The sequence below is a fragment of the Stenella coeruleoalba genome (assembly GCF_951394435.1).
Source record: "Stenella coeruleoalba genome assembly, chromosome: 4".
In the NCBI taxonomy this organism is placed as follows: domain Eukaryota; kingdom Metazoa; phylum Chordata; class Mammalia; order Artiodactyla; family Delphinidae; genus Stenella; species Stenella coeruleoalba.
In genome coordinates, this window is record NC_137149.1 from 76,077,132 (window position 1) to 76,104,779 (window position 27,648).

General features: G+C 41.9%; 1 protein-coding gene across 1 annotated transcript in view; it reads right to left on the reverse strand.

The window, feature by feature from the left end:
• IGFBP7 (insulin like growth factor binding protein 7) overlaps window positions 1–27,085 on the reverse strand; it is an 81,853-nt gene extending 54,768 nt beyond the window's left edge. Inside the window, exon 1 of the mRNA XM_079919586.1 lies at window positions 26,540–27,085. Coding sequence (XP_079775712.1) covers window positions 26,540–27,014 — 475 coding nt within the window. The 5' untranslated portion in view covers window positions 27,015–27,085. The remainder of the gene's footprint in view (window positions 1–26,539) is intronic.
• Between the last annotated feature and the right edge of the window lie 563 nt (window positions 27,086–27,648).

Genomic DNA, 27,648 nt, shown 5'->3' on the forward strand with positions numbered 1-27,648 from the left:
GGGGCCAACGATAATTTCTGATATTTTTGTCTCTAATATCTGAAGCTGAGGCAATAGGCATAAGCTTCAGCCCAAAGGACATGAGTCACAATAAGAAAGACTTTCCTGAGAGTAACCCTGAGTTTGCAAAGGACACTCTGGAACTTTCCGTTCTAGACCAGTGTGGGTCTTAAACTGTGGTCCAAGAAAACTCTTCCAGGACTGGTGTTTTGGAGCTGTCAAATTTGAAATCTCATAGACTGGGATGATACAGGATGTGGGCATTGGATGGTTATGGTGAACTAAAATATCACTTGAGAATCATTCTAGATCTATGAGTCTACACTCAAAATCTAATTAAGTTTTTTGGTAATTAAAAGAAGGGAAAGAAAATTTCCCTTCACAAATTTAGCAGCTTTTATCATGTTACACAGGGATCACCAATGCTGTAATGGTACAGTATTTTTTTTTTAAATTTTGTTGGTATTTTAAAAAAATACAAAAGTGCATGCTCATCAACATCATTTATGATAAAAAACCTCAACAAAGTGGGTATAGAGGGAACATACCTCAACATAATAAAGGCCATATATGATAAGCCCACAGCTAACATACTCAACAGTGAAAAGCTGAAAGCTTTTCCTCTAAGATGATAAACCAGATGAAAATGCCCACTCTTGCCACTTTTACTCAACATAGTATTCGTAGTCCTAGCCAGAGCAATTAGGCAAGCATCCAAATCAGAAAGGAGGAAGGAAGGCTGTCATTATTTGCAGGTGACATAATGTTATATATAGAAAACCTAAAGACTCCACCGAAAAACTGTTAGAACTAATAGACAAATTCAGTAAAGTTGCAGGATACAAAATAAATATACCCAAATCAGTTGCATTTCTATATACCAACAGTGAACTATCAGAAAGAGAAACTAAGAAAAGCAGTCCCATTTACAACAGCATCGAAAAGAACAAAATTCTTGGGAATATATTTAACCAAGGAGGTGAAAGATCTGTACACTAAAAACTATAAGACACTGGGCTTCCCTGGTGGCGTAGTGGTTGAGAATCTGCCTGCTAATGCAGGGGACACGGGTTCGAGTCCTGGTCTGGGAGGATCCCACATGCTGCGGAGCAACTAGGCCCGTGAGCCACAACTACTGAGCCTGCGTGTCTGGAGCCTGTGCTCCGCAACAAGAGAGGCCGCGATAGTGAGGCCCGCGCACCGCGATGAAGAGTGGCCCCCGCTTGCCACAACGAGAGAAAGCCCTCGCACAGAAACGAAGACCCAACACAGCAAAAATAAATAAGTAAATTAATAAACTCCTACCCCCAACGTCTTCTTTTAAAAAAACAAACAAAAAAAACTATAAGACACTGATGAAAGGAACTGAAGAAAATACAAATAAATAGAAAGATATCCCTTGCTCATGGATTGGAAGAATATTGTTAAAATGTCCATACTACCTGAAACAATGTACAGATTCAATGTAATCCCTATCAAAATAGTGTTTCTCATAGAAATAGAGAAAACAATCCTAAAAGTTGTATGGAACCAAAAAAGAGCCTGGATAGCCAAAGCAATCTTGACAAAGAAGAAGAAAGCTGGAGGCATGATATGTCCTGATTTCAAACTATATTACAAAGCTGTAGTAATCCAAATGGGATGGTTTTGGCATAAAAACAGACACATAGATCAATGGAAGAGAATAGAGAGTCCAGAAATAAACTCACACATTTATGACCAATTAATTTACAACAAAGGAGCCAAGAACATACAATGGGAGGAGAATAGTCGCTTCAACAGATGTGTTTGTAAAACTGGACAGCCACATGCAAAAGAATGAATGAATCTGGACCACCATCTTACACCATAAACAAAAATTAACTCAAAATGAATTAAAGACTTGAATGTAAGACCTGAAACCATAAAACTCCTAGAACAAAACATAGGGGGTAAGCTCCTTGACACTGGTCTTGGCAATACTTTTTCAAATGTGACACCAAAATGAAAAATAAACAAGTGGAGCCACCTCAAATCAAAAAGCTTCTGCACAGCAAAGGAAACCATCAACAAAATGAAAAGGTAACCAACCAGTGGGAGAAAATATTTGCAAATCATATTATCTGATAAGGGGTTAATATCCAAAACATATAAAGAATTCATACAATTCAACAGCCAAAAACCAAACAATCTGATTGAAAAATAGGCAGAGGATCTGGATGGACACTTTTTCCAGAGAAGACATACTGATGGCCAACAGGTACATGAAAAGGTGCTCAATGTCACTAATCATCAGGGAAGTGCAAATCAAAATCGCAATAACACTTCACATCTGTTAGAATGACTACTATCAAAAGAGAAGGAATAACAAGTGATGGGGAGGATGTGGAGAAAAGGGAAACCCTTGTGCACTGCTGGTGGGAATGTAAATTGGTGCAGCCACTATGGAAAAAAGTATGAAGGCTCCTCAAAAAATTAAAAATAGAACTACCATTATGATTCAGCAATTCCACTTTTGGGTATTTATCTGAAAGAAACAAAAACACTAACCCGAAAATATATGCACCCCTGTGTTCACTGCAGCATTATTTTTACTAACCAAGACATGCAAGTAACCTAAGTGTCCATTGATGGATGAATAGATAAAGATGTGCTGTATATATATACAATGGAATAATATTCAGCCATAAAAAAGGAAATCTTGTCATTTGCAACAACATGGATGGACCTTGAAGGCATTATGAAAAGTGAAATAAGTCAGACAAAGAAAGACAAATACCATTATGATCTCATATGTAGAATCTAAAACAAACCAACAATGGAACTCATAGATACAGAGAACTATACTTATAGATACCGTGGTTGCCAGAGGTAGGGGATTGGCGAAGGGGGCAAAAGGTACAAATTTCTAGTTATAAAATAAGTCATAGGGATGTAATGTACAGCATGGTGACTACAGTTAATAATACTATATTTGAAAGTTGCTAAGAGAGTATACCTTAAAAGTTCTCGTCACAAGAAAAAAATTATAACTGTGTGATGATGAATGTTAACTAGACTTATTGCGGTAGCCATTTCACAATAAAGTATACAAATATTGAATCATTATGTTGCACACCTGAAACGAATATAATGTTGTATGTCCATTATATCTCAATGAAAAAACCTTTAATAAAAAATAATCACAAGTCTCACTGTATAACATTAAGCTATTATAAAACTATTGGGGTTGGAAAGAACCTTAAGAGTCATCTAGTCCAACCCTCAAACTGGACACAAAAGTCTGCTCTCCAACAGCTTATGGTTCTCTGTCTGAATACTTCCAGAAACCCTCAACCAAGGTTCCCAAATCCATTGCTGAATCACTGTTGTTGTCATAAGGTTCTTCCTTAGGTGAACTAAAATCAGCCTTCCTGCAACTTCCACCTTTGATTATAGTTCCACCCTCCAAAACATCATTGAATAAGTTAAATTGTTTTTCAAGATGATTAAAAAAAAAGTACATGCTCATTGTAACAATTAAAACAATATACAAGTATATAGACAGTAAATTGTCTACTTTTAATCTCATGATAATCCTAACCTCCCAATAACCTGTTAACAGTTTATACATCCATATACTTTTTCATTTTATTTTTTAAATTAGAAAGTTTATACCTATCACCCTACAAATTGCCTGTTATCAGTGATCAATATATCATATATTGATTTATTAAGTCAATACACATAAATCAACTTCATTCTTTTCAATAACAGCAAAATGTTCCATAACACGGGTGTACCTCTTTAATAATATTCAGGGTGTTTCAACTTTTTTCTATATGCAAACTATGATACAACAAATATTCTTACACATATTCTTAGTGCTTTTGTTTCTGTGGGATAGGTTCCAAGAAATGTGCTTTCTGGGTCAAGGGTATGAGAATGTGTAATTTTAATAGACATTCTTAGATCACTTTCAAAAAGTTAGGAATTCTTGCACCTAGTGATAGTGTATGAGGGTGCTCATTTCCTCACACATTTCCCAGCAATGGGAGTTAGGAATTTTAAAAAATTAGCCCCAGTTGAAGGGGGAAACGCTGTATGTCATTGCTGTTCTAATTGCATTTTCAGGACTGCTTGTGTGGTTGAGCAACTTTTCAGAGCAACTCTTCACATGTTTATTGGCCATTTGCATTTGTTCTCACTTTAATTCACTATAATTTCTGTTTATTTGCCTTTGGGTCATTTATCAATTTATATGAGCTCTTGTTTATTACAGATATTTACTCTTTATATTTTGCGAATAATTTCTCCATGCTATGACTGTCTTTCAAGTTCGTTTGTTTTTGTTTTTTTTACAGACATTTATTTGTGGTACTGGTTGCCATATAGCATGTAAGCTCCTTGAGAGCAGCGATGCTGGCTCTTTAGCACACTGCTGTATCTTCAGCATCAAGAACAGTGCCTGGGGCTTCCCTGGTGGCGCAGTGGTTGATAGTCCACCTGCCGATGCAGGAGACGCGGGTTCGTGCCCCGGTCCGGGAAGAGTTCACATGCCGCGCAGCGGCTGGGCCCGTGAGCCATGGCCACTGAGCCTGTGCTCCACAACGGGAGAGGCCACAACAGTGAGAGGCCCGCGTACCGCAAAAAAAAGAACAGTGCCTGGCACATACTTCGCTCCCAATAAAAATAATGCCTGACTAACTGAATACAAGCTTAAAACTTGTATGTAGCTGTTAACCTTTTCCTTTATGATTTCTGGGTTATCAGAATAGCTCTATTTTATTACTTTTACTTTTCTGCATTTAATCCTTTAATCCATCTTGAATTTTTTGTTAAAAAAATTTTTTTTTCCTATTTGGAGTGCTAATCCATCTTGAATTTGTTTTGCATGCAGTAGGAAGCGGGGTAAACTGTTTGACCCTGCTTTGGCCACTACTTTGTATAAAAGGCATTATATTAAAGTAAGTTCTAAAAAGAACTTGCATTTTATGTGTTCTATACATTAAAATAGAAGTACACCCTACCAACCATTTTATGTGCTATTAAAATATCTAAAATTAGTTATTCAAAAATAAAGATGGTAACTTGCTCTTTGAGATTTCCTTGTTCTGTTTCCCTCCCCAGTTTTTTGTTTTTTTTACCTCCCCACTGGAAAATTTTTAAAATTTTTATGTAATTGGTGCTGAGCTGCTCCCTAGGAGAATTACTTGATAAGAGACCCAGGTGCTGCTTGAGACTTATTCTGCTTAGACAATAAAATTATGTCACAGGCTTGAATGTGGTTGATTATACCTTATATTATAGTCTAGGAACCTTAAAGATAGAAATCATACCTTATTCATTCTACATCCTGCCATAATTCAAAGATTATTTTGATATATTAGGTAGTCAATAATACTTATTTAAATTAATACTGTGGTAGTAGAGCATGTATTTAACTTACCCAAGAGAATTGAGGATATTTTGAAAAAGGCTCAAACAACTGCATATGTCACCCTTGAAGACTCATTTTGCATGTGTTATAACATATCTACCAACTGCAATTAACAGAAGAATTCCCATAGACTTGGTGTGACTGCACTATTGGAAGATCAGAGGCATAATTGGGCATGATGGCAAGATAGAAGATAGCACATTGTTGCAAATACTGTTGATTATATACCCAGTAGGCAGGCCCCTTCTTCCTTGATGGCAAACCAGGCTTTTGTTTGGGTCTTCAGTCTCTCATGCGACAGAAGCAGCTTAATTCTTAAGTGGTGAATTACGACTGGTGTCAGCCCATCATGGTGTCTCATTCCCCTTGGCAGTGATTGGTGCAGGCATGGGTGTGTGCTCCAATTCTGGCTGATGAGACTCACGAATAAATCTACAGGAGCATTTCTTGGAAAGGTTTTCTCTGATAGCAATGTGGAATGCATGAGAAGATAGGATCCTCTTTTCTCCGGTTGTTGTTGAGCTGTCTCGCAATCACAAGGACCTAAATCCCTCCCCAACTGCCTTTGTCTTTCCTTCATCTCTGTTGTCTCTCTCCTGCTCAATTTTGATTCTACTTCTAGAAGTTTCTCCTTGGTGAAGGACCCTGTCCTGGAAGGGAATCCTAGTCAGCTGTGAGAATTCACAGGGCTCAGGATGCTCCAGCTCCATAGACCCTCCCATGGGTGCTTGCACTCACCCACTAATGGACTGGGTGCACGACACTTTCCAGTGAGTGAACACCTGTTGGCTATGTTGGAATTTTCCTATTATCAGATCTGTCTTCACCTCATTACTTCCCTCTGCTTCCTTCCACAGAGCTGCTGACATCATGCAGGCCTCCCAGCACAGGGGGCTTGTTTAAAGCCACTTATATTTTGGGATTCACAGGGCTAGCTTGTCACTTTTGTGTGGTAAATGCTGTCCATGGGGTTTTGATTTTGGTATCTAGTGGCTTTATTTTTTACTTTTTAAAAAACTGTAGTAAAATATGCAACATAAAATTTACCATCTTAGCAATTTTTAAGTGTATAGTTCAGTAGTGTTAAGCATATTCACATTGTTGAGCAACAGAGCTCCAGAATTCTTTTCATCTTGCAAAACTGAAACTCTATAGCCACTCAAAAACTCCCTACTCTTCCTTTCCCCCAGGTCCTGGCAACCATCCTTCCAGTGGCTCTGTTTTTATGAGGGGATTGAATTCAGGGAGATCAACAAACTCTGCTGTTGCCACGGTCCCGTTATTAAACTGTAACTCCTGGAGACTGGAGCCTGTTCCATGGCCACAGTGCCAGTGTAGCACCTGACACATAGAAAACATGCACATAGTTAACTGACGAAGGAGTCATTCTTAATTCCTGTTGTTTATGGCAGGGTGATAAGGATGCTTTCTTGTACTCATTAAAGTGATTGATGGTTAACATAAAAGTGGCCATCGTTACCTGGACTGATACCTTTCCGGGTCAATATGCAACACGAGCTTCTAGATGGGAGAGCACTGCCAACTCTTGATTACTCAACAAATGGAGGGCAGGAGAAGAAAAGACTAACTCAAATGGATGCTGATTTTAAACTACTTTATATTTTTGCTGTGTATGAATTTGTTGGGGCAGATTTCCTTACTAATTATGTTTGGTTCAGGCTAACATTATAACATAAGCAGTTCCTGGGCACTCTTTGCTGGTAGTGATTTGAAGGGAAGGCGTACATGGGGGTGGCCTATTAAAAAGTAAACATTTGACACAGGTGTACACAAGGTAGATAACTAATTGGGCATATTTGAGAGTTGTTGCTATAACAACGGGTGAAATGAAAGGGAATCAAATCTTGCATTCATACAGGGCTTTACAGTTACAAAGAGCCTTCAAATCCATTACCTCATTTCTTTCCCATAACCTTAACCCTTTAATACAGGTCTTGGTAGCTCCATTTTACAGGTGAGGAAATAGACAGGACTGGGAGATTAAGTAATGTGCTCACAATCACACATTTGGTCAATGTATAATCAGGACTCTGACTCTTCTAAGATTAGTGGTTTTAAAATTTTTTTATAATTTTATAAAATTTTATTGTATTTATAGGTTATACCCACCCTTTTCATTCCTAATACCATATGTTCATACCCTTTATTTTAATTTTTATTTTATTATTATTTTTAACTGCAGTCTAATTGACCTACACCACCATGTTAATTCCAGGTATACAACATAGTGATTGGATACAAGATTAGTATTTTTAGAACACTATTGTTATACCTGAAGAGTGTGATGATATAGACTACCTCATATTCCATTTTGGAAGAAGGCAGGGTACCAATTATAAATATATAAAGACAAAGAGGTTCTGGACTAGTTTGGGCGAGAATAGCCTTCATTTTCTCCATACAGTCCCCCCAAATTACTCCTACCATTCAGTTGCCACCTCCATCCTTGATTAACACATCTCTAGGCATCCTTGCAGAAAAAGGCAGAAAAAGCAGGAAGAAGGGTAAAAGTACCAGGACGACATTTGGGGGCTGTTCCAGAAGCATTGGCACTACAACTAATATGAGGGTAATGACCAGACTGTGAGCCCCTACTGTGTGTGCTGAGTACCACGCTTGAAGACAACCATGAAAAGTAGGCAATATCGTCCCCACTTTACAGATGACAAAACCGAGGCTCAGAGAAGTAACTTGCCCAAGATCATGCATTTAGTAAGTGGGGGAGTGGGAATTTGAACCTCATGCTCTCAAGCGTTTATCTCTGCAATACATACGATTTAAATAAGCATAAAAACATTACAGCAATTAGAAATTCACCATACTTAGACCGGAGGATGAACTGAAGTTCATCTTTATACAATTTATGAAAAATCAAAGTATGCTTGTTTTCTAAGCATTTTTACAGCTCTTACCCACAAACAATTAAAAACCCCACTTTCCTTGTTTGAGTTAATTTCAAATGATCCCTTTCCACGTATTTAAAGCAAATAAGGCATGAACCCTCAAATCTGTCAGCCATCATTTCTGTTAAGGAAACTGTTAAGGAGTGAAATATCGTTTCTTTCAAAGTGGTCTCTATGAAGATCTTTGGCACCTTTTACATAGGACTTCTTCCCTCTTCCCACTGAATTTTGGGAATGACATATTTTTCTAGAAAGCTCTTTTTTTTTCCCCAGCCATGATCTATTTCATCACCTGCTTCTCAAAAGTAACTGATTACTGTTCAGTGAAATCTGAGGGGGTCTGTGGACTCTCAAACACTGAGCTTCCAGTCATCCTTTAAATTTGCCTCCAGCAACTGTTTCTGAAGTGTAAAACTAATAACTGCTGCCCAGCTATAGCAGACATTGTAGGTAGGCAGACTCTGCCCTAATCTCCACCCTCCTTCTCAGTCTTTCTTGCAGCTAGAGGTAGCCAAGTGACCCATTTTTGGCCAATGAGATAGACGTTTGCTGAGAGTGTACGGGAAACTTTTGCTCACCTGATAAAATGGGACATGCGACAGGCACTGCCCTTTTCCTTGTTCCTTCTAATTGCCTTGAAATTAGGACTCAATGATCTGAAGTACTGCAGCCTCCTTGTGACCATTAGGCATGAAGTCAAAAGCCAACACACAAGGGACAGCAGAGCACAAAGAACAAACCTGGGTCCTCCAAGCTGTTACTGTTGAACTGTTAAACCCACACCAATAGCTGTCTACACCTGGACTCTGTTCTGCAAGCAACTAACCCCCTTCTAAGGGAGCCACTGTAGCCAGGTTTTTTATTACTTGCAGCTGAACATGTGCCTTACTGAGAGACCAGCTGTTGTGCTTTTGGGTGATCATTCTTCTTTTCCCCTTCCCCAAATCTAAACATCCCCTTATATGTTGAAGGAACTGGTATAAGAATGGCACTTTCACATCAGGTACAAGCTCACATAACCTAAAAGGTATTTGCAAACTAAAATATAATGCACACTAAATTACACGACTGATTCAGAAAATTGCTGAGAAATGTTCCTTCACCTCTGACTAAGAATTTCTTCAGTCTGAGATAAATGTCACAATTTCATGAGAAACCTACTATTTCCTGCTTTCTTTGGCAGTATCTGAGGTCAAGGCCTTCTAGTTCTTATGATACACTGTTAGTTTTAAGGACCTCTCAGTGGGTCACATTCTCATTCCACAAAGATGAAGCACACGCACATGAATTCATGTGACACAAGGAAAAAAAATCCCGAAATCTCCCTGAGACTCAATTTTATTCAAATTGATTAAAAATTTAATTTGTTCTTCACAAAGTTCTCCTTAGGCTCTTCAATGATATAGGTTTTATTTGTTGGAAAACATGTGAAAGCAGCGATTTATCTCATTACCTTTTCTAACTTATTTTGCACTTCCCTCAGAACACTGAATGTCACACTGGTTATTTCACCGAGCAAAGCTTACAGATCCTGGCAGTGTGCTTGCTTTGGGAGTTGGACTACCTTAATTAACCAAGTTAATCACAAGCACTTGGGGAATTATTATTTCATGCTATATTAGACAACTGCCACTGCCAAAACCTTGAATTTAGGTTATTTGCTGAAACAACAGCTTCGGATTCTCTTTCTTTGAAGAAGGATTTTCCATCTTTCTTCAAAAACACATACATGGTTTAACAAAACAAGCACAAGTATATGCATTTCCATACTTTAGTAATAATCAGAGTAACTTAACAATACAGGCGGGACTTCCCTGGTGGCGCAGTGGTTAAGAATCCGCCTGCCAATGCAGGGGACACAGGTTCGAGCCCTGGTCCAGGAAGATCCCACATGCCACGATGCAACTAAGCCCATGTGCCACAACTACTCAGCTTGCGCTCCAGAGCCCGTGAGCCACAACTGCTGAAGCCCACGTGCCACAACTACTGAAGCCCGCATGCCTAGAGCCGGTGCTCCGCAAGAGAAGCCACCACACTGCAACAAAGAGTAGCCTCCGCTCGCCACAACTAGAGAGACTGCGCGCAGCAACCAAGACCCAACGCAGCCCCCCCCCCAAAACAAAACAAAACAAAACACAATACAGGCAATTTAATGGAGACACAAGTTTAGGAATGGCAACTGAAATGCACAGATCAAGAACTGGAATGAAGCATTTATGTTTAACTGGCTCTGCAACTCAATTTTAGCTTCCTGTGGCTTTAAATGTGGGCACACGGGTATGTGTGTGTGCGCCCATCTACACAACAGCTCACCCAAAATCCTTGCTCCAGCTTCACTGGATTCCCCCTTAATTAGGGCTCTGTTTGGGCATTCAAACTGAATCATGGTTGCCTAATTTATAACGTAGGGATAACACACCACAGGGTTCTGGTGGGGATTAAAAAGGTGATATATGTGTGCATGTAGGTGAAAATGCTTATAAACTGTACTGTGCTATGTTGATTTAAGGTCTTGTTAGTATTCCTCTCTCGCAGTCAAATATGGGAAAAATTCCACCCGAACAATCACATACAGAGTCTCCATTTTATAAATATATTCTCAGCACTGTTTAGTTACTGTCTTAGCTGGAATAACTGCCTTACAAAAGACTTTTGTTGCTGAATGTGCTGGAGATTAAAGGACTTAAGGAAAAAAGAAACAAGGCTTTGCCAGTCTCTTTAAGGACCCAAGGAAAGCCCCAAGGACACGTGCAGTAAAATGTTGTAAGTAGATTCTTTTCCAGTTTTATGAAGTGGAGCAGGCCACAGGCTCTCACTGAAAAGTGGAGAGTAACAGTGCATCTCACAAACTGAGATGAAACAGGGGTCAAACCATGGTCTTGGTATTATGCACACAACTCATATTTAAAGAGATGCTGAGAATCAATTGTACGTATATTTGGCTGTAGTCAAATAAAGCTGTGAAGGCTATTTATTTTCTTCTGTGAAAAAAATACCAAAGACAAACCTTCCAAATTTCACAAAGTTTTTACTGTTTACGTCTCATATAGGTGGCTGCCACTGCAACAGACATTTTCAAGCTACTCTAGCAGGGATGCACGTGCTTTGTATAAACCCCAATTCAATGATGTAAGCAGAGTTCTAGCTGATCTGAACTATTCCCGATGCCTGGCAGTCTTGGACGCAAACTAGATGAGTGGCAGGGCCCTCGGTTTTTTGGCCAGTTGTTACAAATTTCATAAATGGGAACTGGGCTGAAGGAACAACTCTCAATGGTCTCTATGCCATCAGAGTGGGGCAGTCACGAGAATAACCCAAGTCTGAAGATAATTAAAAAGTAATTCCAATGGCATATTGAAATGCTTTGCTTTTGGCCTTTTGTTTAAATTATTTTGGAAAGGCTAATTTTTAACCTGGAATCTACCAATGTCAACATGTATCAAAAAATGTTTAAATGTTCACACCTTTGAATCAGTAATTCTAATTTGCAATCTATTCTAAAGAAATAATGCAGAAGAAAGAAGATCTATATGTCCAAAGATGTGAATTTAAAGCTTGTTTTTGACAGAGGAAAACTGGGGTAAACTATGGCTCATTCAAATGCCTATGCAACATTGTAAATATTTATAAAATCTTTTAAACACATGGAAAATAGTTACAAATGAAAAACAAGATGTAAAAAATATATGGATAGCACTATCAAAAATGGCTGTATAATACATGCCTAGAAAAACACTAGAATAAAATATAATAAAATATGAACTGGGTAGAATAAAAATATTAATGATTGATTTCAATGTATTCTACAGATTTCTTTAACATTTTTCTTCAATAACAAAGATCTTTATTGAAAATGAAATTAATTCTGGGAATTAACATTCCCAGAACACACAGCTGAAATTAAATGAACAAGGATATGTAAGTCCAGAATTTAAAACCCACTGTGGTTTGTCCGACAAGCTAAACATCTGATGGCTGTTTAGCAGCTGCAAAATATATCCTCCTGGTCTCAGTAGGTCACTGCCTCTGTTTAAAATTTTGCTTTTACACATTGCCAGGGAATTAGGTAGAGCAAAGTGAATTTACTGAGTTTTTTTCTTAGTGTTACCAAAGTATTTAAACACAATCTTAAAGATTCTTTTGGATCAATATTCTATACTTAGTTCAATTCTGAGCAAACAAAAATAAAATTCACTCGTCTCCTCTCCGGAATGGCACTTTGGGCAAAGTAATAGCTAATTCATTTATCTACTACACACCTAGCCATAGTTACATTCTTTATAAGCTCTTAAGTCTATAATTAAATTATGATGTATTCATAGGCCACAAACATGAATGTACTTTTGTTCATCTTTTCCCTTCCAGTATAAACTGCACAGAAAATAAATGCTTCCAACGATAAAGAGTTGAGTACACATGTGTGTGTATTCTTTGCTCCTATGCATTCTTATTAACCTGACTTAAAAGGGCTCTTTTATTTTAGTGTAAATGCCACTTCTGCCTTCCCACACATTACCAACCACCAGATGGACCACAGGTTTGTAGGCTTCTTAGAGAAGGGGCATTATCGTCCTCACCACTGCAAATTTCCTTATTATGGCACCTTGCACAGCATTTACAGAAAGCAGGCACTTGACTGACAGGGAAGTCATTATCATTTTCCACTTCTAATGACAGCGAGGACCAGGTAACCGTTGTTTCCCGAGTTACGTGATGCGTGAACTCATAGGAGCCAGGAGAGAGCCTGACTGCTAAGCGTAAACCTGGAGAGGGATGAGAGGCCCGGCTGCGGGCAAGGTGAGGGATGGCACCATGAGCCTGGCTCTGCGTGAGGGAAGGAAGGGCACCCAGGAGACCAGCTGGTGGTAAGGCTGGAGAGAGAAACGGGAGGACCTTCCTGCCACCCTACAAAGACTTAGTAAAATCTACACTTCTCATGAACGCCTTTGGGATGGGAGTCCTGCTTGCAGGTGGGTGCAGGGCAAAAATAAAGACTGATCACGGGGACAGTCAACACAGGGATAGCACATGTGTTTGTTAAACTGGGTCACGGGTCCAAGAATAATCTTCTAAGCACCTGCTTAGCGCGCACCTCCAAGCACCAGAACTATGCAAAGGAGGCATAACCCATACGTGTGCTCTGCTTTCAGAAACCCTGGTAGTTCCCTATTGCTTGTCACTGATCTGACCCTTTCTAACAGTGTTGATCATCATTATTTGTGGGTTCCGTATTTGCGAATCCACCTACTTGCTAAAATTGATTGGTAACCCCCAAATCAAATCATCCTTGGACATGCACAGAGTGGCAAAAAACGTGAGGCCCAGCTGAGGTCGAACAAGGCGACACCCCCCTTCTCGTTCCTGGTCTCACACTGTAACCTTGCGGTCTATTTAGTGCCACTGAGAATTCAACAGTGAACAAAAAGGATAAAAAGCACTGGGCTCACGGGACTTATGTTCTAGTGACGCGACTGAAAGGTTGGATTGTGCGCGTTTAGGTGCGGTACTCAAACTTTTATTAATACCAACAAGACCGATGGATGTAGAAATACTTTCATTGCGTCCGATTCAGATTACAGCACTGAAACAGTCAAGGAAGCAGTTAAGCCACCACGCTGCTTGTGTTGTATCGAGTGATCGTGTTTTCTAGGGCTTCCGCTTCCTGTGGTGTACTAGATAGCCTGAAAAGTCATCCTGCTGTAAAACACGAGAAGTTGGATGAACGGAGCAAAAATTGGCCCATCATTACTATAATTATCCCGAGGAAACGATGCACCCCCTAGGTCACATGAAGTCTTTTAAGAACAATGGTTCCGAACCTCGCCTGGACATTAAATCATCTGGGGAGCTTTTAAAAGTCCTGCTGCCCAGATCACAAGCAAACTAATTAAACCAGCATCCTGGAGCGGCACTCAGGCATCAGCAATTTTATAAAACTCCCTAGGTGATCTGGTGTCCAGCCAAGGTCAAGAACTACTGCTTTAGAAGGTGATAGGGTATATAGTGCATGGAGAGGCAGTAGTCCCAATGTTCTGTCAACTTCACTCAAAATTACCGACGCTGGGGAATCTGCAAAGTTATCCAGCTTCTTAAATCTCTTCTCCACAACCTCATTTCTTCTGCTTTCCCCCCTTATACTGGGAAGTGGATGCTATCACTTTTCAGATGGATGCAAAGAACCAACCTAAGTGGGTACCTTCCTGAGTCTAAATATGCCCGTTTATAGTTAAACATTTGAGTTTTTAAAATGAGTTCCCGCTAAGCTAAGGCTACATATGAAAGCCAAAGAAGAGACACGTGAATTGCAAACAAAAGACTTTATTATTTCCATCAATAAGTCTCTAAAAGTCAAGGATAATACCCAATATGGACTTAATGGATACTAATCATACTCTTCCTCTGCCAATCTCTGTGTTTTTGGTTCACATTCCTCTTTGGAGACAATAACTCCATTTTTTTTTTTTTAAATGAACCAACCAGCATTTCCTATACATGTAGGGAAGAAATAGACCAGTAATTACTGAATTTGAGTGTCCTGAAAATCCAAAATGTCCTCTATACATAAAAGGTGTTATTAGAAAATACTGTGTGTGACCTGCGCTCGAAGATGGAAATATTCCATGCTGTAAAAGCAAAGTGAATCCTCCGGCAGGTATCCTGCGGGGTTCCCATGTGATTGTGCATTTGGACTCTGGGATCTCTCCCCGATGGAGTAGGACTCCCTGTCCCGGAATCCTTGAAGCGCAAGAACAAGAGCTAGGTGGAAGTTTCCAGGGATTTGTTTATAAGAACATTACACTGCTATTTTGTTTGCATAGATCTAAACACAGGTTTCAGATCTAACCTGGAGATAGTTTGGATTGGTCAAAGTTAAGACATCAAGACGTCACAGTCAAGGCACTTATAAACTAACTCATACCAGGGTTTATGATGCGAATAACAATAAAAACTGAAGTGAAAACAGCATTTAATGAGACTTTACTATATGCCAGGTACCAGTGCTTTTCACGTATCTCACTTAAGCTCCCAACAACCCTAAGTGGCAGACAGTATTATTATACTTGATTTGCAAGTAAGAAAACTATGAATCAAGGAGGTTAGAGTCACACAAACAGTTAAGTGGCGGAGAGGAATTTGACTCAGGTGGTCCGAGTCCGAAGTTCACCCACTCACCCCTCTGCTGTATTTTCCCATGCATACCAGGCACATTTTGGTTTCTGGTGACCAGCATAGTCACAAGAGTTGAAGACAAGAGTCAGGCCTGGGGTCAGCCTTGGGGACCTGTTAAGCCCATGGTCACCATGGGATGTGGCCATCTCCCCAACCCTCTGGACTGGACCTGAGAGGGGTCACAGGGTTTGGGGCTGATTACACAGAATGGGTTAGGCTCCTAAGACATCTGAAAAACTGCATCCCAAAGGAGTATCAAGAAGAGAAGGGACAGCCAACTCCTGGCTGACGTGGACCGAGCTGGCTGCGTTATAGGGGTGGCACACCAAGTGTCCGCGTCTTCATTGTCTTGTGGGGGAAGCCAGGAGATGGCTCATGAGTCTGGGGATGGAGTTGAGGAAGCAGATTGAGCAGAGCTCACCATTTATAAAGTTGCCGGCCAGGCTCTGTAGCTAAGAAAGGGGTGGGAGGTGGAGAAAGAACACCACATTTGCACTCAGTCAGACAGGAAAAAGGGGCAGCGTGTAATGACAGGCCAGGCAGAGCGGGTGAAAAGAAAGAGGCTTCAGATGAGGCGGGGCTGACAACCTGCCCACATCACGACTGGGTCCTGAACAGGCCTGCCCTGGACCTGACAGTTATCTTCTAGTGCATCAAAGGCTCGGTGGTATAGAGAGAGCCAAGCTGGATCAGCTTCTGTCTTCTGCTCTGCAGCTCTGATCTGAGACACAGCTGAGCAGAGAGCGGCCTCTGGCTCCACAGTCCTGACCTGTCAAAACTCAGGCAGCATCTTCATCTCTGCCCCAGCCTGCCCTCTCCAGCTGGGCTGAGCATCTCTAATAAGCGGCCTCGCTGCACGGATCCCTGGCCTCACCTCCTCTAATTCAGAGCTGCGCCGCCGCCTGGGCACTTCATTCTGGATCACGCGCTCTACGGCTTCCTGAGCGGTGTCCCCCGGAAGCCAGGGCTGCGGTGTAATTGCTGCAGCTTCTATTGAAATTCACTTTTGGATTTCCGTTCCCTGAGCAGAAAGTTCTGAAAGCTCCCAGGGAGAAGGGAGCAGGCTTTGCATCCTGCAGGCTTGGGCTATCCTGAAAATTCCTAAAGCCTCATTTCTGTGTGGTCTCTTTCAAAACCTTCTGAAAGTTCCAGGAGATATATTTCTTGATAACTTTTTCTCCCTTGCTTGAGGTCGGGCCAGAAGAGAGCTGAACAGATGTCAGGTCTGAAGCTTTCCCAATTCAACCAGTTGACCGCCGGCCTGCTAATCTGCCCTAATGTAAATGAAATGTCTTTGAGCTTTTCTCACTCAGAGAAAAAGACAAGATTCCAAAAAAGCTGGAGACGTCCCTTCTTCAAGAAAAACAACATGAAAGAACAGGGTGACTGGAGTCAGCTGCATTTCTGCCTGTTAGAATATTAAAGTGTGCTTGTTTTCCTCTTTCTCAGAAAGTCACAATGGATTATCTTGAGTTCTCAAACTCCTACATGGATTTTTCCTTCTTCTGCAAGTTGTCACTTGACTGACAAAAGATATGCTTCAGTCCCTAAAAATGCAAATTCCCTGAAGAGAGTACTGACCTACAATGAACTACAGCTGAGATGTGGAGTAAATGTTATTATCCCAACTAGGAATATTGATGGCTCCATGCTGGGGGCAGGCCTCAGTCAGCACTCAGGGCTAAAACCTCAGGTGAAAGCACATACTTGAGCGTGTTGACAGTTATCTTAGTGATTTTCCCCTATATCCTGCTTGGAGTTACCAGAAAGGCCTGGCCAGTGATCAAACACCACACACAAACGTTATACCCCAAGAGGTCCTGCTTGGGAAAATATCCAGGCCAGCTGCCCCCAGCATACTGGATCTTTAAGAGCCTCTTGGTTGCAATTAAAGACACTGGCTCTCCGACTTCCAATCTGGCCCTGGAATGGCTGACTCTAGACTGGGCTCAGGGATCTGTACAAAGGTGCCCCAGAGACACTCATTCATTGAAGACATACCATCTTTTGCTGAATATATTATGACATTTATTACAAGGTGTACCACATTACCACAAAAAGCCAATTAAACTATGATATCAACTCTGTTATCATATAGAATTTCTCTTTTATGCTATTGAAAGAGCTCTTTTAGAGCAGTTTAGACGGGAATGTATCACATACCCCCCTTGTCGATTCATCAAAAGGCAAACAGAAGCAAGATAAATTCATTAAGCTCTTCCTAATGCTTTTTCATACCCAAGAGTTTGACTTTGTGAATCACTTTTGTTTTAAGCTGTTAATTTTGAAATAATTTTAGGTTTACAGAAGAGAAAGACAGTATGTACACAGAGCCGATGCCACTGGGTCTACATGCCACACTGTGAACAGCAAGGCTGTAGCAGAATTCCTAGATTTATGTACCAGGACTGCTAGTTACTGGCTGTGTGATGGCTGACCTTCAGTTCCTTATTTGGAAACTGGGATAATCATTCCCCTTATCTTCCCAAGGCTGTTGTGAGGTTTTGGAGGAAACATCCACAGAAACCCTAAGTGCTGCACAAACATCAGTTATCATTAACACACCCTACAAGGCACTATGTAGGGTTCTGGTCCCAAAGGAGTTTACAGTCCAGTCAATAACGGTTCTTTGCATTTATTTGGTGCCGCGCAGTTTTACAGTGACTTCATATCCATTCTATAATCTGACCTTCGCAATGATCCTGTGAAGTAGGTAGACTATACTGTGCCTTCATTTGTAATATATGTTATCCTGAGGTTTGGAGGGGGTTCCTTTCTCATAGTGGTAAACTCTACTTTGAGCACGTTGGCTTGTCCTTGGCCTTGCCAACACTCTGTAAGTAACTTCAGACCATGTGAACGGGGCTTTGTCAACAGTGGGTTACTAGGACTGTCTAACCTGGTCTGAACCTTTCTTACTTTTCAGACACCAAACTTTGCCACCTGGACCTGCTTTGGGGCCCAGGCGATTTCATGGATGCCTCCTCTCTCTGGGAACCCACTGCTTGGTGGAGGCCCTGAGCGGGTGGGGCTCTTGCTAGCTCCAGCTCTTTCTAATTAACCTCACCCTGCTTTCCTCCTAGGATGGTTAAGTCAATTCAACAGATAAGCATTTTCAAAGGCACCGGATCACTTGCCATTAAACCAGCTTGGGATAAAACAGAATTCAACCATTTTACACATTAATTTTCAGTCAAGAATAAAACACCCCTCCCTCCATTATCAACCTGTTTTTTTTTTTTTTTTCTCCTGACCTCCTCACTTTCTCTTGGAGACTTCATGGGGGTAGTGGGATACTGGTGGGGTGATGGTCTATGATCAACCTGAAAAATCCACACAAGTCAGGCTTGGCAAAGCTTTCCTTAGAGATTTCTATAGTCCCTCCCACTCTCCTACCCCCCTCATAAAGAGTAAAGGACTCACTGGGAAATCTTTAAAATTTCCTAAAGTAACTAGACTCATTCATTTACATATTCCTAAGTCTGCTTCCATCTCAAAGCTTTTTAACGGTGCCACTCCCAGATCTAAACTACAAAAAACGTTAGTCATATGTTCCCTGGCTTAAAAACTCTTTTGACAGTAATTCACCTTTTTTTTGTTTTTTTTCAAACAGTTGCTAAAAACAAGATGTTATTTATCTTACAATTAAAAACACAGATGAGGTGAGATCATTTGTGGGGTAGCTTGAGGTAAAGGAAGCACCATAATCTTATCCACTGTGGGGAGGAATTTAGAATGAGGGAAGGCTGGCTGGCCTTGGACCCTATCCAAGGGAGTTCTGTCACTAAACTACCCAAAAGAGAGCCTTATAAGGCAGTTTCTTCTAGAAGGCAAGTCTGTAATAAACCCTGAGGGCAGGCTCTAGAGAAAGATGGAAATCGTATCTAAGGGCATCAAATAAATGCCTTCTCAGCTCAATCACTCCGTAGCGTAGGTCTAGAGTGCAAAAGATCTTAAAAGTTATAACATCCTCTCCCAGACACTTCCCCTCCTCCCTTACGAAGCTGAGAGATAACCTAAAAGGGAATCTTGGAAACAGAATTCTCCTGACTCCCACATAGCACTTACAGTATCCAACAGCTTTTATTGCAAGTTCTTCCTGGTGTGCAATTTAAATGTGCCTTGTGGCTATTTAATTCCAGCCTGTTAATTCCTCTCCCGAAGAGCTGTAGAATGGTAGGTCAGGCACCTTCCATTTAATTCCCAAACCACAAAGAAACATTAACTTGTTCTTTCGATTACATTCCTTTAAAAGAATCTTGTGTGCGTGTGTGTGTGTGTGTGTGTGTGTGTGTGTGTGTGTTTGAAACTCTTGTATTTTATTTTTTTAACATCTTTATTGGAGTATAATTGCTTCACAATGGTGTGTTAGTTTCTGCTGTATAACAAAGTGAATCAGCTATACATATACCTATATCCCCGTATCTCTTCCTTCTTGCATCTCCCTCCCTCCTACCCTCCCCATCCCACCGCTCTAGGTGGTCACAAAGCACCCAAGCTGATCTCCCTGTGCTATGCGGCTGCTTCCCACTAGCTATCTATTTTACGTTTGGTAGTGTGTATATGTCCATGCCACTGTCTCACTTTGTCCCAGCTTACCCTTCCCCCTCCCCGTATCCTCAAGTCCATTCTCTAGACTTTTAAAAGAATCTTAAGGCAACCTATGGAATAGGAGAAAATATTTGCAAATGATGCAACCAACAAGGGCTTAATTTCCAAAATATACAAACACCTTACACAACTCAAACACAAAAACCCAAACAACTCAGTCGAAAAATGGGCAGAAGACCTAAATAGACATTTCTCCAAAGAAGCCATACAGATGGCCAAGAGGCACATGAAAAGATGCTCAACATCACTAATTATTAGAGAAATGCAAATCAAAACTACAATGAGGTATCACCTCACACCAGTCAGAATGGCCATCGTTAAAAAGTCTATAAATAAAAAATGCTGGAGAGGGTGTGGAGAAAAGGAAACCCTCTTGCACTGTTGGTGGGAATGTAAATTGATACAGCCACTATGGAGAACAGTACAGAGGTTCCTCAGAAAACTAAAAATAGAATTACCGTATGACCCAGCAATCCTACTCCTGGCCATTCATCCAGACAAAACTCTAATCCAAAAAGATACAAGCACCACTATGTTCATAGCAGCACCATTCACGATAGCCAAGACATGGAAACAACCTAAACGTCCATCAACAAATGAATGGATGAAGAAGATGTGGTACATATATACAATGGAATACTACTTGGCCATAAAAAAGAACAAAATAATGCCATTTGCAGCAACATGGATGCAACTAGAGATTATCATACTAAGTGAAGTCAGAAACAGAAAGACAAATACCCTATGATATCCACTTATATGTGGTATCTAAAATATGACACAAATGAACCTATCTACAAAACAGACTCACAGACATAGAGAACAGACTGTGGTTGCCAAGGTGGGGGGAGGGGGGGGATGGACCGGGAGTTTGGGGTTAGTTGATGCAAACTATTACGTATAGAATGGATAAACCACAAGGTCCTACTGCATAGCACAGGGAACTATATTCAACATCATGACATAAACCATAATGGAAAAGAATACAAAAAAGAATGTATATATATGTGTAACTGAGTCACTTTGCCATACAGCAGAAATTAACACATTGTAGATCAACTGTACTTCAATAAAAAAATAATTAAAAAAAAAGAATCTTAAGTCCTTTAAGACCTTCTTCAAGGCTGCCTATTTTATTTTCTAAAGCTTCTTCAGGTTTTCAATTCTTTCCTAAGATGCAGTGATTAAAACTGGGTAAAGGGATAAGAACGAACCAACAACTCACTCAACTTTCTGGAACTTTCTGTCTGAAAAAGGGCAACTGAAGCCAGAAGAATATTTTAAAGCATTTCTATTGGGCTGGGGTAGACTCTTTGAGATGTGACTTTTTCTGATTCTGATCTAAAAGCGAGGTGAGTCAATGTCAGATGTATTCCCTGGTCTACACATCAGACAGGCAGAAGATGCAAGGCGAAAAGAGGGCAGACATGCAGCAGAGCCAATTGCCTGCATTTCCAATGAGAAGGCATTTTGAGAGGAGTCCTGTGTTTAATCAACAAATATTTAGGAAGTGTCCAACCATTAGCCAGCCACTGTGTTTATGAAGAATAATCAAGATGGAGTCCCTCTTCTAGGATGCTCCCAGTCTAGTGGGGAAGACAGACATTCAAAGAGCTCTTTGGAGTCAGTGGAAGATGCTGTACTAACTAGAAGAGTTCTTTCTCTCCTCAGGAGCTCTGTTCCCTTTGCTGAAATCCTCACGAGGGTCCTCGGCATGGCTTGGCCCACCTCACTTAATACTGCTCAACCATCCCTAAGTCTCTATCCTTTGCTCTGGTGTACATTCTTTACAGCACATACTACTACATGAAAATATCTGTTTACTTGTTTCTGCCTAAGCTTATGGTAAACGCCACAAGAGAGGGATCTTGTCTATCTTATTCAAGTCTGCTTACCCCGACAACAGAAGAGTACCTGGCAAATTCATATATTCATTCATTCATTCAACATATATTCAAAGCATCTACTAGTGCCAGGCACTGATCTCGGCCCTTGAGGATAGAACAGGGAGCAAGAATTCCCTTCCCTCCTGGAGCTTACTTTCAAGTTGAATAATGACAACAGTAAACATTCATTGAGTGCTTTCTATGGATTATCTTATTGAATCCTCACAATTCTATGAGATAGGTATGATTATAATCGTTATATTATAGGTGAGTAACCAAGGCCCAGAGAGGTCAAGGAACATGCTCAAAGCTCAGTAAGTGGCCGGGTTAAGATTTACACTCAGGGAGTCTGGTTCTAGAGTTCTGCATCTTAACTATTCTGCTAGAATGTCTCTTGTTCACATATACATAGTACATGTGCAATGAATATTGTTTAAAAAATTGCTAGAGGGCAGAGGAGCTGAATAGGTATTTTTCCAAAGAAGACATACAGATGGCCAATAGGCACATGAAAAGATGTTCAACATCACTAATTATTAGGGAAATTCAAATCAAAACCACAATGAGCTATCACCTCAAACCTGTGTCAGAATGGCTATTATCAGAAGAGGATGTGGAGAAAAGGCAACCTTTGTACACTGTTGGTGGGAATGTATATTGGTGCAACCACTATGGAAAACAGTATGGATATTCCTCAAAAAATTAAGAATAGAACTACCATACAATTCTACTATCCCACTTCTGGCTATTTACCTAAAGAATAAGAAAACACTAATTTGAAAAGAAATACACACCTTATGTTCATCACAGCATTATTTACAACAGCCAAGATATGGAAACAATGTTAAGTGCCCATCCATGCATGAATGGATAAAGATGTGGTACATATACACAATGGAATACCACTCAGCCATAAAAAAGGTGAAATCTTGTCATTGGCAACAACATGGATGGACCTGGAGGGTATTGTGCTAAGTAAAGTAAGTCAGACGGAGAAGGATAAATATTGTATGATTTCACTCATATGTGGAAATCTAAAAAAAATAAAACCCTAAAATAAATAAACAAAGCAAACAAAAATAAACATGTAGATATAGAGAACATAGCAGTGGTTACCAGAGGGGGTAGGGTGGGGGAGATGGCAAAATGGGTAATGGGGGTCAACTGTATGGTGACAGATGGAAATGAAATTTTTGGTGGTGAGCACCCTGTTGGGTATACAGAAGTAGAAACATAATATTGTATACGTGAAACTTATCTAATGTTATAAATTAACGTTACGCCAATAAAAAATTTTAAAAAGTAACACCCTCCACCCCCACCCCCCCCCCCACAAAATGTATAAACAGAATCAGAACATAAAAAAAAAGTCTGGGGTCTTCCCTGGTGGCGCAGTGGTTGAGAGTCCGCCTGCCGATGCAGGGGACACGGGTTCGTGCCCCGGTGCGGGAAGATCCCACATGCCGCGGAGTGGCTGGGCCCGTGAGCCATGGCCGCTGAGCCTGCGCGTCCGGAGCCTGTGCTCCGCAATGGGAGAGGCCACAACAGTGAGAGGCCCGCGTACCGCAAAAAAAAAAAAAAAGTCTGGAAGCCTACACAGAGCTGCAAAAGGACAAAGACATCATTATGGGGGGTGGGGAGGGGAAAGACAAGGGGTTTCACAAAGAAAGTGACACCAGCTGATCCTTGAAGGCTAAGAGTTCAAAGGGTGGAAAGATAAGTGAGGGTGTGATTATAAACAACAGCAAAGAGCAAACAATTACGGTGGCCGGACCACAAAGGGGGTTGGACAGAAGAGGCCAAAATAAGAGTTATTGCTAGGTAGTTTTTTAACTTGCTACTAAAGGTACTAGCAAGCAAGACCCTTAAGAGTGAATTCTGATTCCACAAATAAAAATTAATTCTAAGGAAGAAGAGGGGATGGGACCCAAAGGAAACAAGGGATTGCCAAGGAGCTCAGCTATAACGGCCCATGAACAAAAGGAGTAACCAAGAACCGGAATAAGGGAGCACCATGTTCTCTTCTAACTGTGAGATTTTATTACACATCTTGGTGTCTCTATTAACTTTTTATTAAACTGAATTTTCAAATCTCCTCTTCCAGTTTCGCATGACTTCAGGGACCTGAATAAGATCTAATGGCACTAAATTAATGATAACAGTTTTAGATTTGAGATTATTACGTCACTACCTTTTAGATAGATTTATTTTTAGAAAGATGGCTTTGCCTCTTATCACAGAGGCACAGAAAACAAGCAGACCAAGGTCTCTCCACAGAAGGTGGGTAAGTGTTGACCTCAGAAAAGAAGGGACTGGGAAAAGATTCAGAGTGGCTCCAGGGCAAGCACTCTGGGAGGTAGGTTTGTAACTTGCATGGATACTTTGTTAATCAAAGTATCCTGTTTTGTGCATCCTCAGCTGTAAAGCATCTTAGCACAGTGCTGACACCTGACAGATGCTCAATAAATGCGGGTTAAATGAGACCAATCACCAGAAGGAATGATGCCCCCTCCCTCTCAATACTTGAGGAAGCATAAAGTTTCTTCCGCGGGTAGAAGAAGAACCCTTTCTAGGCTGGAAGAACCTAGAAAATGCATTTCCTATTCTTTGCAAAGCCCCAATACTAAATGGCACAGAAGTTAATGGCACTCTGATGGGTTTGCTTCTATAATTGTTAAAACACTTCCAGGAGTCAGGAGAAATATATTAGGAGATCTGGCTTTAGCCCCATTTATCTCTGCTGTGGAAAAGTACTCTGGTGGACCTCACATTCTTTTCTGCTCTCCCTGGCATTCTTCTATAAATGGCCCGAGGCACTAGACCCCTTATCTCTAAATTTAGGTTGGGAAGAAAGGTTAATATATGACAAGGTTTCCAGTTTTAGATGCTATTTCTCTTAACATTTTCCCCAAACATAAAGAAAAACTAGGTCTGTACCCTCCTGAGGTTTGCACTCTAGAGATGCTGAGGATCTGGTTTTCATGATAATGAGGTTATATGACTAGTTCTATATGACTATCAGTCTCAATATTTTATAATTGCACTGTGTGAGGGTTTAGAGATGTAAATAGCACGAGAGAAGATGGATAAAACTAGCTACAGGCTAGAATTGACAATAATACTTAAATAATCACCAAGCTATCCTTCTGCTCTGATAAGGCAAGTTCCAGTGATTTGGAAAGACTAGGGAAAAATTCCCCTTGGAACGTGTAAGAAAAATGTCAATATTTGGAATGAATTCTTAAGCTATGCTCATTTCTCTTTTCATGGTGTGACTGATAAATTAGACCCAAAGGGCTGTTTCTGTGGGGAAAGTGTGTGATTATTTTGGATTGTGATTTAAGTTTAAGGTGATGATAATATAGTTAACAGTAAGCTGGTTACACTATTTAAGGCTTTCAATAGTGAACTCTGAAATCAGTGGCAGATGACCTATTAGCCATGTGGACTTCTGGGAAAAACTAAAAAAAAAAAAGAATTACTTGGAAAGCTCGGAGAAAGTCTGAACTGTGTTAAAGAAGCAACTGCTTCTGTCATTTCAGGAGAACTGCCTCTTCTCTCCCTTTTTCCTACCTTGGCTGGGACCAGGAGAGAAACTGCCAAGGTTGCATTTCTAACCTTCCCTTGAAACTACTGCCTAAGCAGACATTAGAATTAAAAGCTCTTTTTTTTTTTCTTTTTTGCAAGTCCAGACTCTATGTTCCCCTTTCATTTATGGCAAGCTTGGACTTGTTTGGAATAAAATAAACGATCAAACATAACCTCAAAGGCATTCCTGCTGAACAGTGCATCCTGGGGACAAATTACACAAGAAAGGAAAAAGAAAAACAAAATGGTCATAAGGTTCACAACACAAACGACATCATAAAAACATCCTTCAAAGAGTTTGTATTTTTTTGCCCACAAATAATTAGCTAGTTAGATTACTGTTTGAGAATCTGTAACTTCCAGTAAGTGAATTATTTTCCTTAATATTAAGAAACCATGAAATCCAATTTTTAAAATTCTTACAATCTAACCAATCAAACATGGGACAAACAACTTCTCTCTGAAAGTCCTTATACTGTATTTCATCGTCAAACGCCTTTCTCCTATCTCTTGACTTCATCTCTATACACTCAAGCCAAGAAAGAATGGAGAGAAAATGACATTTTTGGGTTCCTAGAAGAGTGGGGGCAGCTTTTGCGAATCAACTTGCCAGCTGTTCGCATGAGCTGGGTGAGCTTTGGGGACGGGAGAATCTGTAGTATCTGGAAATCTTTTCTATACATACACTCGCCCTGCAAGTCCTCACTTTCTTGGCGCACGCATCCATCTCTCAAAACCACCAAAAAAAGAGAAGGGGAGGCGTCGCCCATCCCTCCCGGCATCACGCGGCTGCCAACTCCCCCCTCCCCGAGTCTGCCCGGATGCCCACGGGAGAAGCCGCGGGAACCAGCCAGGTGCGCCGGCCGCGGACGCCCTGTCGGCTCTTCCCCGCAAGGGGGCGCCTGGTTCTCCCCGCCCGGCGGGACGGGGTCGGAGTCGGAGGGGAAAGCGCACATGCCCACCTTGCTCGCAGGTGCCCTTGCTGACCTGGGTGATAGCCTTCTCCCCGCGGCTCTCGGCCTTCAGGCTGGCGGCGCGCAGCTGGCAGCCGCTGGGGTAGGTGATGCCGTTGCTGCCGCACACCGGGTAGCGGCTCTTGCACACGCACACGCCGCTCACCTCCGGGCCGCCGGCTGCTGCCCCGGCTTTACCCTTCCGCCTCTTGCGGCTCTTCACGCACTCCATCCCCGGCGCGCAGTGCCCCCTGCCGGCGCCGCTGCCCCCGCACGGCTCGCCCTCGCCGCGGGCGCACACCGGGCAGCAGCCGCACGCGTCGCGGGTCTCGCCCAGCTGGCAGCCCCGCGGGGGCAGGGGCGGGCAGGCGGCCGGCTCGCAGGGGCCGCAGGCGTCCGAAGAGGAGGAAGAGGAGAGGGGCAGAAGCAGGAGCAGCAGCCCGGCTGCACCGAGGAGCAGGGCGGACAGCGGCGGCCGCTCCATGGCGGGGAGCGTTGGCGGCGGCGGGAGCGCGAGTGAGGCGCGTCCTGCCGGCCAGCGCTTTAAATCCGGCGCCCCGCCCGGCCGGGCCGCGGGAACCACACCCCCCGGGCGGCTAGAGCTTGGCCGCCTCGTCCGCACCGCCCCTCCCGGGACCGCGGGGCTCGAGCGCGCCCCTGCTGGCGGGGCATCCGCTGGGCCCGGGGACGCTCCGTCTCACGCCTCTTCGCTTTTGGTTTTGGCTCTGAGCGCACCCCGCCGGCTGCTGCTCAGGCCCCTGCTCCCGAGGGCTGCACCCCGTCCTTTGGGGCTCTCCCGCAGTGAAGACAGTTCCCTCCCCTCTGGTCCCTCTACTCTCGCAGTCCGGGCATTCATACTTATTAACAACAGCTTTGAGATGACCCCATGTGTAATCCATTATATTCTCCGTGAGTCTGGGAGACCTGAGTGTTGATTGCTCTGCGGTTTGGGAAGCTCTTTTAAGAACAATTAGTTTTTCAAACCCCGCTTGGGGATTTTGTGTCCCCGTTGGCCACAGGCCCGGTGTGGTCTTGGGTGCCAAGCTAAAAGGACAAACCGTTGCCAACCACGCCTGTTCTCAGCACCTCATAACTGCTTCCTTATGCCAAGTTTTAAG